The sequence below is a fragment of the Penicillium longicatenatum genome (assembly GCF_028827895.1).
Source record: "Penicillium longicatenatum strain IBT 33135 chromosome Unknown contig_7_segment0_segment0, whole genome shotgun sequence".
Taxonomy (NCBI): Eukaryota; Fungi; Ascomycota; class Eurotiomycetes; order Eurotiales; family Aspergillaceae; genus Penicillium; species Penicillium longicatenatum.
The window spans coordinates 2,316,736-2,331,713 of NW_026643124.1; the positions used below are offsets into that span (position 1 = coordinate 2,316,736).

General features: G+C 47.1%; 5 protein-coding genes across 5 annotated transcripts; 1 reads left to right on the forward strand and 4 right to left on the reverse strand.

Moving 5' to 3' along the window:
- Window positions 1-226: 226 nt before the first annotated feature.
- On the reverse strand, window positions 227-4,028 carry N7484_011132 (uncharacterized protein; the record flags this gene model as incomplete). The annotated part of the gene is made up of 3 exons (XM_057121519.1): window positions 227-2,299; window positions 2,360-3,891; window positions 3,947-4,028. 3 exons carry the CDS (start codon window positions 4,026-4,028, stop codon window positions 227-229), a joined length of 3,687 nt encoding a protein of 1,228 aa, XP_056967273.1.
- A 1,955-nt stretch (window positions 4,029-5,983) lies between these two features.
- N7484_011133 (cytochrome P450) lies at window positions 5,984-7,277 on the reverse strand (the record flags this gene model as incomplete). The annotated part of the gene is made up of 2 exons (XM_057121520.1): window positions 5,984-6,540; window positions 6,590-7,277. 2 exons carry the CDS (start codon window positions 7,275-7,277, stop codon window positions 5,984-5,986), a joined length of 1,245 nt encoding a protein of 414 aa, XP_056967274.1.
- Window positions 7,278-9,020: 1,743 nt separating this feature from the next.
- N7484_011134 (NYN domain-containing protein) lies at window positions 9,021-10,664 on the reverse strand (the record flags this gene model as incomplete). Its single annotated transcript, XM_057121521.1, has 1 exon — window positions 9,021-10,664. One exon carries the CDS (start codon window positions 10,662-10,664, stop codon window positions 9,021-9,023), a length of 1,644 nt encoding a protein of 547 aa, XP_056967275.1.
- A 632-nt stretch (window positions 10,665-11,296) lies between these two features.
- Window positions 11,297-12,074, reverse strand: N7484_011135 (spliceosome assembly protein PRP11; the record flags this gene model as incomplete). The annotated part of the gene is made up of 2 exons (XM_057121522.1): window positions 11,297-11,992; window positions 12,063-12,074. 2 exons carry the CDS (start codon window positions 12,072-12,074, stop codon window positions 11,297-11,299), a joined length of 708 nt encoding a protein of 235 aa, XP_056967276.1.
- Window positions 12,075-12,448: 374 nt separating this feature from the next.
- On the forward strand, window positions 12,449-14,428 carry N7484_011136 (uncharacterized protein; the record flags this gene model as incomplete). The annotated part of the gene is made up of 4 exons (XM_057121523.1): window positions 12,449-12,617; window positions 12,672-13,116; window positions 13,185-13,275; window positions 13,331-14,428. 4 exons carry the CDS (start codon window positions 12,449-12,451, stop codon window positions 14,426-14,428), a joined length of 1,803 nt encoding a protein of 600 aa, XP_056967277.1.
- Between the last annotated feature and the right edge of the window lie 550 nt (window positions 14,429-14,978).

The following is a 14,978-nucleotide window of genomic DNA, read 5'->3' on the forward strand; positions in this document are numbered from 1 at the left end:
CTCTTGAATCCCATACGCCGATAACGTACCACACAAATGTGATCTACCAGTCGCTGGCGGTAAGCTACCGCCAGCTTGTTCTGACAGAGGGATATGTCCCGACACTAGAATTCATTTTTATTTCATGGTTTGAATAGTTTGATCATCTACTTTCTAGATACATGTGCCTGTCAAGGAGGATTTAGGAAGCATATAGGCTGTTCATTAGGAGGACAAATAACAGTAGTCAAAGACTAGTGAAAGGGCTCTGTTCTGAGAACATCAGGAATATTACATGACCCGATGAACAACCTATCGCCAAATTAGTTGCCGAGGCAGCATATGTAAAGGGATTGGCCGGTTTGTAGTCCATAGGTAACCGCAGGAGCTTGACTCCACCATACGTTATCCACGAAGAGTCATCGCTTAAGCCATATCCATAGTGCTCAGGCAATGGAATCGACTCATCAGGCGCAGGCTTAACAGAAGAAACTGAACCTTTATCAAATGTAGCAACAGTCGCTTGCAGACGATTGAAGGGAACGTTATCGAAGTTAACGAGGCTGGCGAAGCCGGTATAGACTTTTGATACGATCTGGCCAGTGGCCGCATTCCAAATCATGACTGTTGTATCACTGGACACTGATGCAAGTCGGCTTGCATCTTGTGACCAGGCAACCGAGGCAACCCAACTAATATGCCCCTCGAGAATTGAAACTTCCTGGCCGGTGGCTGGATCCCAGATTCTGACTGTTTGATCCCCAGACCCTGATGCGAGTCGGCTTCCATCTTGCGACCAGGCAATTGAGGTGACTGGACCAGTATGCCTCTCGAGAGATGAGACGCTCTGGCCGTTGACTGGATCCCAGATTCTGACTGTTGTGTCATTAGATGCCGACGCAAGTTGGCTTCCATCTTGCGACCAAGCAATAGATCTAACCCAATCACTATGCCCCTTAAATGTTGATATACTCTGGCCGGTGGATGCGTTCCAGATCCTGACTGTTTTATCCCAGGACGCGGACGCTAGTCGGCTTCCATCTTGCGACCAGGCAATCGAGGTGACCGGATCAGTATGCCCCTTGAGGGTTAAAACACTCTGGCCGATGGCTGGATCCCAGATTCTGACTGTTGAATCGTCGGACGCCGATGCAAGTTGGCTTCCATCTTGTGACCAGACAATTGCCCTGACCCCACCACTATATCCATCGAAAGCCGAAACGCTCTTGCTAGTGGACAAGTCCCAGATTCTGATTGTTTTATCCTCGGACGCTGATACAAGTTGGCTACCAACTTGTGACCAGGCAATCGAGTGAACTGGACCTGTATGTCCCTTGAGAATTGACACGCTCTGACCAGTAGCCAAATTCCAAATTCTAACTGTATTATCCCCAGATGCTGAACCAAGTCGGGTTGGATCTTGAGACCAGGCAATCGAGGTGACTGTACCAGTATGGCCCTTAAGGATTAACACGCTCTGACTAGTGGCTGGATCCCAGATTCTGACTGTTGTATCATTAGATGCCGACGCAAGTCGGCTTCCATCTTGCGACCAAGCAACAGATCTAACCCAATCACTATGCCCCTTAAATGTTGATATACTCTGGCCGGTGGATGCGTTCCAGATCCTGACTGTTTTATCCCAGGACGCGGACGCTAGTCGGCTTCCATCGTGCGACCAGGAAATCGAGCTAACTGGACCATTATGACCCTCAATACTTAATACGCTCTGGCCAGTGGCCACATTCCAGATCCTAATTGTTGTATCATCAGATGCTGATGCGAGTTGGCTTCCATCTTGCGACCAGGAAACCGAGTAGACCGGACCGGTATGCCCCTCGAGAGTTAACACGCTCTGGCCGTTGACCGGATCCCAAATTCTGACTGTTGAATCGTCGGACGCCGATGCAAGTTGGCTTCCATCTTGCGACCACGATATCGACATAACCCAACTAACATGCCCCTTGAGAGTTGATACGGCTTGGCCGGTAGCTGGATCCCAGATCATGATAGTCTCATCGTGGGACCCTGATGCGAGTCGGGTTTCATCGTGCGACCAGGCAATCGAGCTGACTCCATCACTATGCCCTTCGAAGCTTTGAAGACAGGAACTCCAAATTTTCTCCACTACCGGACTATGCAAAACCCAATCCGGTCTTTCGTTATGAAAAGATAGTCTCGTGAGACTCTCTGTTGGGCTAAAGATGAGGGGCGAATAATATACTTGTAGAGGGCTGCTCTCGATTGCTGTTCTATAATATCGAATGAACCTGGAAGCATCTTGTACCCGATATAATAGGGGTTGTGAGGCTGTTTTTTCCTATTGTAGTGAATGATTTGTTAGAGGATAGTATCCTCTCCCTAAATAATGCCTACATACCTGGATTAATATCTCAAGCTTTTGCATCGCTTGGATACCATTTGAAACGCCTCCTAAAATACTAAGAGCCTCTAGCCAGTGAATATATTTCTGCTGTAAAAAAGAATCCACGTGACTTCTCTCATCAAGGCTAAGGTCATAGGACTCATTCTGTTTGCTACCTTGAAGATGGTCTACCCAGTAGACACACGCGTATTCTGCCGCTGCTAGTGGATTTGGGCTGGGCTGTCTGACATCCTTCATCGAGAGTCCAGGAAACTTAATATTGTAGATATCACGTCGAAGCGTTTTGAGTATCACTTCGAGAGATCGTAAGAAAATCATGTTGTGCTCAGCTCCTATACCTCTAGGAAGTATGTCCTTTGAGGCTTCCCGGAGTAGAAAGTCCTTTGCGGACTGATGGACGAATATAACGGTATCTTCTCGTAACGTCAGGAAAGAACCACAAACAGCGATAATCTCTGAGAGGGCTTCATGATTATCGTAGTCGTCATCCGGCAATTCAATAATTGAAGTAAGCTCGCTTAGCGTTATAGGCCGATACACCGTTGATGTGATAGCCAGTATTTGCTTACAGAGTTCTGCATCTTCGGACTTACGAACCTGATTGATCATTCGACTATATAGAGCATCCAGTCCAGGAGGGAATTCTGCCAACTTCTTGGCGACATGCCTCGACGGTGTTTTATCAAGATTTTGACAGACTAAGGCTACCCAAAGGAAGGTGCCTTGCGAATTCAAAGACAAGTGGCGATAGATTGTGTCGCGAACCTTTTTTTTGTATCCTTTAACTGTTGCTAAAGCGTGAACCTTGTGTTGAATGAATTTATCCACAGCTTCGGACATAGATTTATCGTTAAGCTCCAATGAAATCGGAGCTATTTGGCTTGCAATATTAAGACGCTCAATGATTTCAGGCCAGTTACGGCTAGAGACAATCCACTTGATCTGAGAGTGAACTGATGACTCCTGCACAATTATGTCCAGAAGGGAACGAAGACCGTTTGTGCACTCATCTAATGCATCAACTATGAAATAGGCGCTCTTTAAAGACGGGTCTTTTAAAATATCCGTGAAGATAGTCGACAGTGCATTCCATGCATTTATGTCTTCAAACAGGGCTTTCCCTGCTTGGTCGTACCGACCCCGCACATGCAAGAGAAGGAATGGGTTCTTCTGGACAAGTAAATATATCAAACCACGTAGGACGGATGTGGCGCTATTGATTCGCACGTCCGTTGCTTGACAGAAAAAGAATGAGACATTCGCGGTATTTCCATGTAATTGTGTCAACTCTTCGATGATACCGCACAGGAGCATTGTCTTGCCTTTGCCGGGATCGCCCCTGATCCAGAGGAGACGATTGTTCTGGCTGTCTTGCCATTGTTTGAACTCCTTGTTGTCTAGAATCCAGCGGTATGAGTCCTTTAGCAGCCCTCCACTGGTATTCTGAATACGGCTTTTATCATCGTAAGGATTGGTCGTACGCAAATCCCGAAGACATGCTTGATTCGAAGACGTTTCTAGTTGAACTAGGAGCAGTTACATATTAGTCGCATCCCGTTAGGGTTGTGATTCCCCACTTACCGAAGTTCGCAGTAATAGGGGCATAGTTTTGTGCGACTTGTATCCCAGAGTTTACGCCATCGTAGGCAGTGGTAGTCGCCATGGTGATGGGGAGGTGGTTTGAACAAGGCGGTAAGTCCGCCCCGGATCTCCAATACATACCCCGCTATCAGGTGATTCATCCAGGCGTAGGAATCGACTGTCGTAATTTCGTGATTGATACTCGCCAAGATAGGCGAGACTTCTTGTCGCTTGCCTTGACCAGGACTGGACGGACAAAGAAGCTCTATAATTTATTTACCTAGCTCCCGTGGAAAGAAATACCAATCATAGTGATGAATCTTGAGGTTAACAGCGTAGAGTAATAATCAATCGTATCCATTTTTCTGGAAAGTTACAGTTCCCTCGAAATTGTAATTTATCGCTACAGAGCATTTCATAGTCACGTGCCATACGAATTAAATATGGACTCGCGTGTTTCAAAATCAAGTTCCGAAAAGAATTGAAGAAAGTAAAGAGGTGAAATGATTTCGAGCGCATCTGTACACGTGTGATTTTACATAGCAAGATACAGTACCATACAAGCCGCATTCTACGGTGCCCTCAATTTAATGCAGCCTGCTCAATGACGGAACTGCGCTAAGGCCTGACGGTGGGTCCAGCAAAGAGTTTCAGTGAGTGTAGTGGTCAAGCCGATTTCGAGAATGACTGTAACATTGCATGAACTGTCAAGCGGCCTTGAAGAACCACTCGAGTCTAGATAGTCACTTGAAAGGGTTGAAGCATCTGCTTGGTCAATCCCAGTCAAAACAGACGACGCAGATACAGCGGAAGGCAGGAACTCTCCAAAATCTCCTTGGCCAGACTATGAAGGAGAGAATTTTTTGTAGAGCCTCCTGGTCCAGAAAATGGGTATTCATGCTATTCAGAGTATAATAAAGGCCTTTAGAGAAACAAACACATGTCAAGCAAACATAGCATACGCAAATAAATGGACCATAATTTCCTGGCCCAACCCTGCCCCGACCTGCTGCCGGATTTGAAATACGCCTGGTGTGCTCTATCTCGTCTTTGGCTCCAATAAGGATTACGATAGCTGCTTCCTTGCTGGGAACCAGCTCATCCGTATACTACTGGCCCGCAGTCGATGGTGAATTCCACCCTTTGTGACTACGCTATGGGAGCTGAACTAGAAGACTCTAGAAGCCACAAGTACTCGACGAGTAGCTTCATGGAAATAATGCAGAATCTACCATACTCTGGGCAACGTAAACGACTTTTGCCACCACAAGAGTACCAGGAAGACATTCCATGATCATGACATGACGATCTAGATCCTATGTTTTTGGTCATTTTCGTAACCATGTATCTCTTGTTATCTAGGCATCCATTTTTTCTGGTGGGCTGCATCAGACTAGATACATGAATGACTATTTACACATGACCTTCCTAGTCTTATTCAAAATTGAATCTTCCTGGGTCTGGACCGATGCAAGCCTGGTTACGATCGCTTGAATTTCTGATGCCGATCAATCGAAACTAGCAGAAGGGTGCTTTACTACTGCTTAATATTTTCATTTTGCATGATAATTTTGGCATTTTTCATGGAAACGTGTTGTTCTTGGGGACTTGTTGTGGCTTCAAATGGCCTAAATCTTTGAGCTTTTCGAATCGAGACCATTATTCCAGGACTAAGTCATATACAGATATATAAAACAATTATGAGAAAGCTATTTTCAACCTGTCACCTGGGTGCCACTCGAGCTCAGCAATATCTCGCCTTCCTCATTAAGCTGAGATCCAATGCCCGTGAAGCAAGTATCAATGAGCGAAGCTCATAATATCACGTTTAAACCGCGTGAGCAATCGCTAAAAATTGTCTTCACTAAGACAATGACGTTCGTCAGTTTATAGGAAATAGTGAAGTACTCCATGGAAGAAATGATAGTGGACTGAGTATGACACTGAATGCATGAGCCGATACTCCACTAAATCAATTGAGCACACTGAGGTCCCCTTTGGCATGTTTTCATTTCAATCTAAATAATATATGTTCCCTTAGACACAGACACATGACAACCGCACTTGATCAGCATCTCGCATCCGCAGAAGCAACTGGAGATCGACGTCCTGAGTAGTAGCCAGAATTCTCTCCTGAGTCTGCCCGCATGTCTCTCCTGGCTTAGGAATCGCACGCACACGATGGTGTCGTAGGAACTTAGCCATGACTGCCACAAACTCTACTTGATAGAACTTATTACCAGGACAGTTATGCCCGCCTTCAGCCCAGGGAAAGTATGTGCATCGTGCCGGGTTGACAACCCGCTCATCGGCCGGTGCAGCCGATCCCAGTTTCGGAGTAAGGATTCGCTCGGTTTCCAGCAAGAGTGCCGCGTCAGACTCGGATGGAGATGAGGTCGTGACCCATCGTGCTGGCTTCCAGGAGAATGGATCAGCCCAGTAGTCTGAGCTTGTGTGGGTGTTTATAAGGCTGATTACAACCCCGGAATCTTGAGGGATGACTATGGTATGATTCTCCACTCCAGAGATTGTGGAGAGCCCTAAGCCAACTTCGGTAGAGAAGGGATGGGCGGGAAGAGTCGGAGGGTTTCGAGCTGTTTATGTGAGAATGAGGACTGCAATATAACGCGATACGGAGTTGACTAACCATAATCGCTCTGCAGCGATTCAGCTTGGGAAATATGGCAGAATAATGTCCCTTGATATCTTCCGGGAGTGAATGCAGTTCTTCTGCTACCCAGTCTTGCACCTCCGGGTACGCAGATAGAAGCAACATCGTAAAACTCAGGGTGTTGGCCGTGGTATCGTGGCCAGCAAAGTTGATCACGAAGATATTACCGAATATCTCATCAACTGAGAGCCCTTTCGATGATGCATCGGACCCCTCAATTTTGGACCCTTCATGCTGGATATCCATGGCTCGTACTAAAATCGTCATTATACTTCCGGTTCCTGGCTTTCCTTCATTTAGGGCCTTGGTCTCATCATTGAGCATCGTAAGCATGTAATTCTTGAAATCCTTGGCTGCCTTGCCGAGTCGTTTCCACGATTGTGGCGCAAAAGGCAGATTGAGAAGATTTCGTGGGGCAACCATCAATAAAATCGCATTGTCGAGAATCGTTTGCAAGGAGTCACGGTAGTTGGCTGGGCCAGTCTGATCCTGGGCACTGCGGAAAGGGTATGATTTGCGAAAACCAGTTGCAGCCAGAACGTTCAATGATAATGTACGTGTATCCCCTGAAACGCTGTTGATTTCTTTCGCCTCTTCATTGACCCACACGTCGAGCATCTGAGAAGCTTGTTCAACGCTTTCGTCCCATGTATAAGACATGATACCTTCATTGAATGGAGCCGCCACAATCTTTCGATGGCGTGCCCAGTCCGGTCCATTAGCAGGATATACAAGGGCCATAGACCTCAAGCACTTCTATTGGGGAGAATCTGTTAGTTCTTGATGCACAAAGGATCATGCGTCAGTTCAACGTACTATACATAATGCTTGGCCGAACAAAGTCCGTCCGTCTTTGGAAAATGTTGTGGATAGCCTTAGACTCAGCCACAATTACAGTAATCTCGCATGGAGTTACAAGGGCCCAGATTGGGCCATACTGGCGATGAGAGTATCCTCGATCAAGGAAGAACCACCCCCGACGTGAATAACGTCCGAAGTTCCCAAAGCTGAATGGCAGCCTGTCGAGCAGCGGCCACAAATGGGGCTCGAGAATCATCCAAGGCAAATTTTGGGAGTCAATTCACAAGCGTACGACTGGGATACCCATCGCAGATGCCCGGCGATAGTTGATTTCCATCATCACCATACTCCACCCGAAGTAGAGGAGGGCTACTAAGCCCAAAAAAAGCAAGAACATTTCGCTAGCCAGAGCGCCTCAAAAAGACGAAACGAATGTGAATTAACCTGAGGCGACGAGAAATTGAGTACAGGAGAGATAGGAAAGATTTTGAAAAATAATGAAAGAAAGGATCTCTTTTTATTTCACTCAAACGATGCCCCCACTAGCTGTCGGAACTAGTCGGTCATGGATAGCCCTATCAGGATATGCATAGCACTGACCATGCAGTAGTGGCTACAGGGGCAAGTTTATGCCTACAATTCATAAATTAACTGCGGAGTGTTCATGATACCTTGGGAGCTGAAAAACCAGATGCGTTGATCACCATCTTGTAGATTTGAGCCTCTCAACAGAGCACTATGTATGCGAACCACAGAGCCTCCACCTAGTCCACATTCAAAATGTGGAATCTCCGCTCAACAAATTTGGCTTATTGGTATTCACTGTACTACCCGTGAACATTTCACAAGGTTTGAGCTTTCACTTCATAACTTATACGTGGGGGCCATTTCAACCGTGCACAGTGGATGCTTGACCCGCTTTACGAGGGCGCCAATCAAAGACCGACGTCTATCGAAAGCAACACTAACACAGGTATGTGATTGGGTTAAACTTTTTGGCCCTTTATGATAAACAAGCCTTGAGGCATTAGGGTCGCCCTAGAGCCATCTAGGCGGGTCTCTTCGATCGTTTATTAGGAAGCTGAATTATGAGTTACTTCAAATCGACATGTACGTGCATACCATTAAATGGTAAGCGTAGAGACCAACAGGGTCCAGATGAATCCATGTCATGCACGACGAAGGGAATTGGAAGTCTGTAGTGATGAGTAGAATACCTAATTTCTTCTATCTATATCTATATCCCTGGAGGTAAACATATGCTGTGTGACAATGTTCTCGAACGGATTCCCATTATTGATGCCTAGGGACTCCCATCGTTACTCATAATTAGGCATAGTATCACCCTTCTATTTACTCAAGGATCTGCTCAAATAGTTCATGTCGGGCGATTGATTTGTACTAAAGGGCTTTATTTTGAAAGACCGGCGCTGAATGAGATGAGACATTGGTGATTGGGCTTCAGTTAAAGCTTGGTAAGACAGTGTTCATGTATTGGCATAGCAATATCTTCTACGTAGATGTATACCGCTGGAACGGAATCAAGTGTATCGTGATCTCATAAAAATCGGTAAGATCTGTTTCATCACCATTCAGAGCCCTTCATTCAAAGAGTTCTTCGGCGTATTCATCTAACTCGATGATCTTGAAACGGGACCCCCACTTCTCACGGAACTCCTTTTTCTTGTACGAATAGCTCATTATGTGCGAGAAGCTGACTAGCTCGACATTCCAGCCGCGCTGCAGCGCCCGCTCTACCATGCGCATAAACCCAGCAGAATACTCGGCTTCCGCCGCGTCTCCAGTCGCCAACACAATCGTTGCGGGTTCATCCGTATCTACTAGGCTTTCGAGAATCTTCATATGTAGAATTTCGTCTACACCTTGCTCGACCCAGCGTTCTGCAGAGGTACCGGCCATTTCAGGCTTACCAAACTGAGATCCTTTGCCGGGTGGCTTGCGATACTTTGAGGGACGATAGTGAGTATGCTTCGTCTTGTGAACACGGTTCAAAATGTTCGCTTCATAGCCAAGCTTCTCGGCTTCGTCGATGGAAGGTACACGGTCCGAACCAACCAAGACTGTCTTGGCGGTAGTGCGACCACGTTGCAAGATCAAAGACAAGTTGGTAAAAGAGATGTCAAGACGACGAATTCGACTGGTGGTAGGGATATTTCGGGCAAGTTTGACACCATCGTGAAATCCCACCAAGATGTTAGACATGTCGACAAAGACATGAATGGGACGTGACTCCAAGCTGGTGCTGGAGCCACAAGGGCGTCCCAACTGGGACACAAGTTGGGCGTAATCTTCAAATTTATTGAGGAGCTTGGTCATAAGAGACACACGCCGCTCCAACACATCCATGTTGTTCGGATAGAGACGCATCGGACCACTGAAAGAGCTGGTGCTCTTGGCCTTGTCCGAATCCAAATATTCAACGGCGTCGTCATATGAAGAGGGTGGGGTATCATCAATGATATTCCGTACATCATGCGAGCCTACCTGCGACGGAACAAACAACACTCCGGACTTTTTGGTGAGAGGGCGGTCGAATAATACGGGACTTAAATCTGACTCGGTCTCGGCACTGCTGTCAGAAACGTTGTTCTTGGAAGACTGGTTCTGCTTTTTGTTCGACTTAGGCTTTGCCCTGGGCATGACTTTCGAGTTATTGGTGTATGTGGTTGCGTACACAGGAGTTTGTAGCTGTGGGTTGATAGGAATGTGATCATTCGTACTCTTGGATGGCCGTTTGAGGATGGTGATATTAGACGAGGGTGGAGGTGCGGATATACCCATGACAGTGGCTTTGGTGATTTGAGTTATCGGCGAAGCAGAGGTGGGGGTAGATTTAAAGCAAGCTTCAGGTGGCCCTATCTGAGGGGCTCGTGAGGAGAAGCCATCTTTGGAGGACTGTTGAAGATTGGGGACATCTGGGTGACGCTTCGATGGTGCGGACAAGCCGACACCTTCCTTCTTTTCAGAAGTCGAAGCCCAGTTACCAAGATCGGAATGGAGCAATTTGGCGAATACCGATCCCGCTCCGAAGCTGTCATGGCTAAGGTGAGGCTCAGTCATGATCGAGCTGCTGACGCGATCTCCAGTCCGTTGTTCATTAGACGGCGCAGAAACTGGGGACCGAGGGGTTTTGAAGGAAGATCGCCCACCCCTGGGTGACTGCAGCAGGTCCAGTGCCTGGACAAAGTCCCATTCCGAATCTGTATCTTGGAGTTCAGGGACCATTGATGATTACAGGACTAGGCCCAAACTATGAGTGTGGCGGAGGGAGAAGGTGAGTTGAAAGGTGAGAGGTGTTAGAAAAGATTAAAGCGATGGAAATGGATCCAGAAGAAGAGTAAGAAGAAAAATCATATCGCGAAGAAATGTCGTCACATTGAAAAGTGAAGTGACTAGGGTACTGTTATGGCGTAGGGCACCAGTGTTGCGCCAGATCGGGCATGGGAGTGGCAAAGGCGGTGAGTCATGATAAGGGGAGAAAAGTTATTCCATCAGGATCCCTGTTTTGACACCAATGTTTGTGATGTTTGCACTTGATGTTCCTGATTAGTTAAACATGAGGTTAGTTAACTACCTAGTCAACCATAAAAAACACCTTGGAACTTTAGAGGCTAGGAGGAATACTATGGAACATTGAAGATTGAAGACTAGAAAATCCACTTTGTAGAACATTCGTGAATCTGGTCAGATGCATCTTTCCATTGCCCGATTTTAAGGTAGCAGGATATCAAGTTGAACATGCCATCGCTTAAGCTAAAAATGTACAAAGAATTAAACCCCCAAACGCCCGGCTCCAGTCCTTGTGAAAATCCGAACTTCTCTTTTGTAGCATGATACTCTGTTTGAAAAAAGATGAATTAAGTCCGCATTGGCGCCAACCCAGGCACGCCAGTGAATCTCTCCTCACGCTCTGTCTTGAACATGATCTGGATCCAGAACTCCTTGCTATCCTCATCGAACCAAGTCCAATAGCGGCCCTCTCGTCGATCAACCTCCTTAGATTGGAGCTTGAATCCACAAGTCTGATAAGGCTCTGCCGCAACGACCAGGTACTGGAAATTCTTATCGGGATCCTCAACCTTCTGCTCGAACGCAGACATAAAACGCACTCGTGGGATGACACCAGGTGTAATTTCCTGATATTGCAGTTGGAATAGCAGGCCCGTTTGACGGGTCAAGGGGTCCCGGACCTTGGTGATCTTATAGCCAGGTCGCCCGATCTTGATGGTCTGTTTCTTCACCTGTACACCCATCGCACCAGGTAGGGATGATGGATCTTGATTCTTTCCCTCGCGTTGCTCACGCGCAGCACGACGGGCGAGGTTGGTCTGATGCTTTTTGCCCTGGGTGTGGGCGAGGTAGGAGCCGTCATTTTGGTGGACTGTAAGACAGAGACGGCACTCGAAACTTCCGACGTGGTTCTTAAAGAAGTAGGGATCCTTGTCAAGGTCAATGTGTTCCAGAGCAAGCTTGCGAAGACGCTCGCGACGGTCTGCGTTGGTCGCGGAGCGGTCGGCGACACCACCGCCACCGAATTTGGATCCTGCTCGATTCTGGAAGTCTCATTAGCATCATTGATAATATATATATGTCCGGTTTTGCGGGGCATGAAATTGAGCGTACCTGGTAATCCATGGCGTTGTCTGGATGTTGGAAACGGCAAGTCTGCGCGCCTTGAGATAACGGCAGAGATGGGCAGTATGGGAACCTTATTTTCTATAAGGTCATGTGACCACGTTGAAGGTAAACTGAGCATCTGGTGAACGCGGAGCTAAGAAGTTCACTCTTTTCATTAATTTTTTGCAGGAGTTGATAATTCAGATCTATCGACAGGTTTGCATCCCATTTTCAACATTTTATGCGACTACTCTAGGAATCTATATACCTCAATGCCTCAAAGACGGGTTATGTAAGCAGATGCAGGTCCAGGGACAAAAGTCACTTTCATCCAATTTGGCCATTGTTCATGAAACCCTTGAAGCAGGACAGAAGTCCCTTCGCTCGCTGTGATGAGTGCTGTTGATATTGGCCAGCGTCGGTCTTTCGATGGCCAGCTATGTACCATCCGCTATGTGGGTGGTGTTCAGGGCACCACAGGTGACTGGCTGGGTGTTGAATGGGACGATCCAACTCGAGGCAAGCATGACGGCAAACATAAAGGAGTGAGGTATTTCACGTGTATGAAGTTACATCCCGAATCATTCGTGTTGTGCTGTTACTGACTTTTCACAGGCAAAAGTAAACACCCCACGGCGGGGTCTTTTGTCCGCCCCTCCAGGCCATCAGAGCCACCAAGGAGCTTTCTGGAGGCGCTGAATGAGAAATATGCCTCTGAGTTTGAGCATCAAGATGCACAAAATTCCTTGGATGCTAGGCTGGTCCCAAAGGCTATTGAGATCAGTGGCAAGGTTGTCGAGGAAGTCGGCTTCGACAAGATTCGAAAGCAGCAGGCAGAGCTGCAGGAGCTGCAAATCGTCCTGCTAGATGGGCTACGTATTTCAGGCGTGCTATCTTCCTATGAGCAGTCTGAAAGCTCTGTTGCTGAGGCCGCTGCGAAGATCGCAGCTACCTGTCCGAAGATTATAGAATTGGACCTCAGCCGTAGTCTGTTTACCCGATGGCGGGATGTTTGGGAGATTTGCAATCAGTTGAAACAGCTGAAGCGGTTGAGGTTAAAGTAAGTCTATGCTTGAACTATTCTCTGCAGTGTCGGACTTGATCAGACGAAACTAACGTCAATCATAGTGGCAATCGATTTCGCCCTCTGGAAGAAGGTTTGACATTTGAGGGAATCACCGAATTACGTGTGGAACAGACCCTACTCACCTGGGACGAGGTATGTAGCCTTTTTACTAGATCTATCTGTCCATGCACACTAATGCAGGCCATAGATTTCTGCTGTAGCGTCAAGGTTTCCTGCACTCACCGACCTCCGGGCATCAGCCAACCAACTCACAACTATATCATGCCCACTCGCAAACTCAATCACGAGTCTAAACCTCGAGGGCAACAGCATTACATCAATTTCCGCACTCAGACATCTAGCCGCCCTCCCAAACCTCGGTCATCTCTCCGTGCGTTGGAACAATATTAGCACAATACTGGAAGACTCCAACGACGCCGCTCCAGATTTCCACTTCCCCAAATCCGTTTTCTCCCTCGATCTCTCCCGCAACAGCATCACATCCTGGAAGTTCCTCAATCACCTTCCAATTCTCTTTCCAGGTCTAACCACCCTAAGAGTTTCAACAAATCCTCTTTATGAAGAACCTCCGCTCCCACCATCCATTGCAGCAGCTACATCCACCTTAGGCGCCTCAAACCCAATGACGGTCGACGAGGCCTTCATGTTAACACTATCCCGCTTCCCTCCCACCCTTCACATGCTCAACTACAGCATAATCTCACCACAAGACCGTTTAAATGCGGAAATGTACTATCTCTCACTGATTGGCAAAGAGCTCTCCGCAACCTCCGAAGCAGAGGAGGAGCGAGTTCTTGCTACGCACCCACGGTACGCTGAACTCTGTGAGCTTTACGGCGAACCACGAATTACAAGGGCAGTTGAATCCGACGGCTCGGGTAAAAGAATTATTCATCCGCGTTCTGTCGCTGCTCGACTCGTCAAGATGGCATTCTATTTACCTCCCCATTCAACGCAAATTCTCGTCAAGGAAATTCCGCACTCATTTAATACATACCAATTGAAGGCTCTCGTATCCCGGCTTTTTGACCTCCCTCCATATGGATTCAAACTAGTCTGGGAAACAGATGAGTGGGACCCTGTTGCGAAGGCAACAGTTGATGAAGAAGACTGGGCGGAAGATAGTGAAGATGAGATGCCGCAGCCGTCTCAAGTTGAATCTACATCGGAAGATTTTAGTCGGTTTGTGCGGAGAGAAGTCGAGCTCGTTGATTCGACGAGGGATATCGGGTTTTTGTTCCAGAGTGAGACCGGTGAGATGAAGATTAGAGTTGAAGTACTTTGAGCCGAGATCTTTGTGACATAGTGCTTTGCATTGGGATGGATTTAATACCTGGTCCAAACAAAACACGGGTAGAGAGCACAATTACGAAGCAATGAGCAGAAATATCGGGTCTATTTGTAAAATTTTTGACTATCGACTGGTAAACGTAAATCATCCAACTGGATACAGTTGGGCGTCACAGGGTATGGAAACTCCCGCACGAATAAGAAGCGACATATGCACAGGAAACAAGATGGAAACTTCGTCCGGGGGGAAAAGAAAGGTCATAAACGCCATATTGCTTCACTCGCTCACTACCCGATCCCCCGAACCCCAGTGGAAACAAAGTAATAAAAGAGACAAAATAAAAACAGTAGCCATTGGTAAATCATCGTAACGCCGGAACCATGATGCTTTTCTGAATTTTGAGCAAGTTGTAATGATCCGCGAATTTGTGGATCTGAGCGCAGGTGTACAAGTCCTCCCAGGGTACGGATGTACAATAACCCTGGAAAGGAGGGGGCATTTGAGATTCACCGACAGGTCTCGGCATTGGAAACGCCAGGAAAAG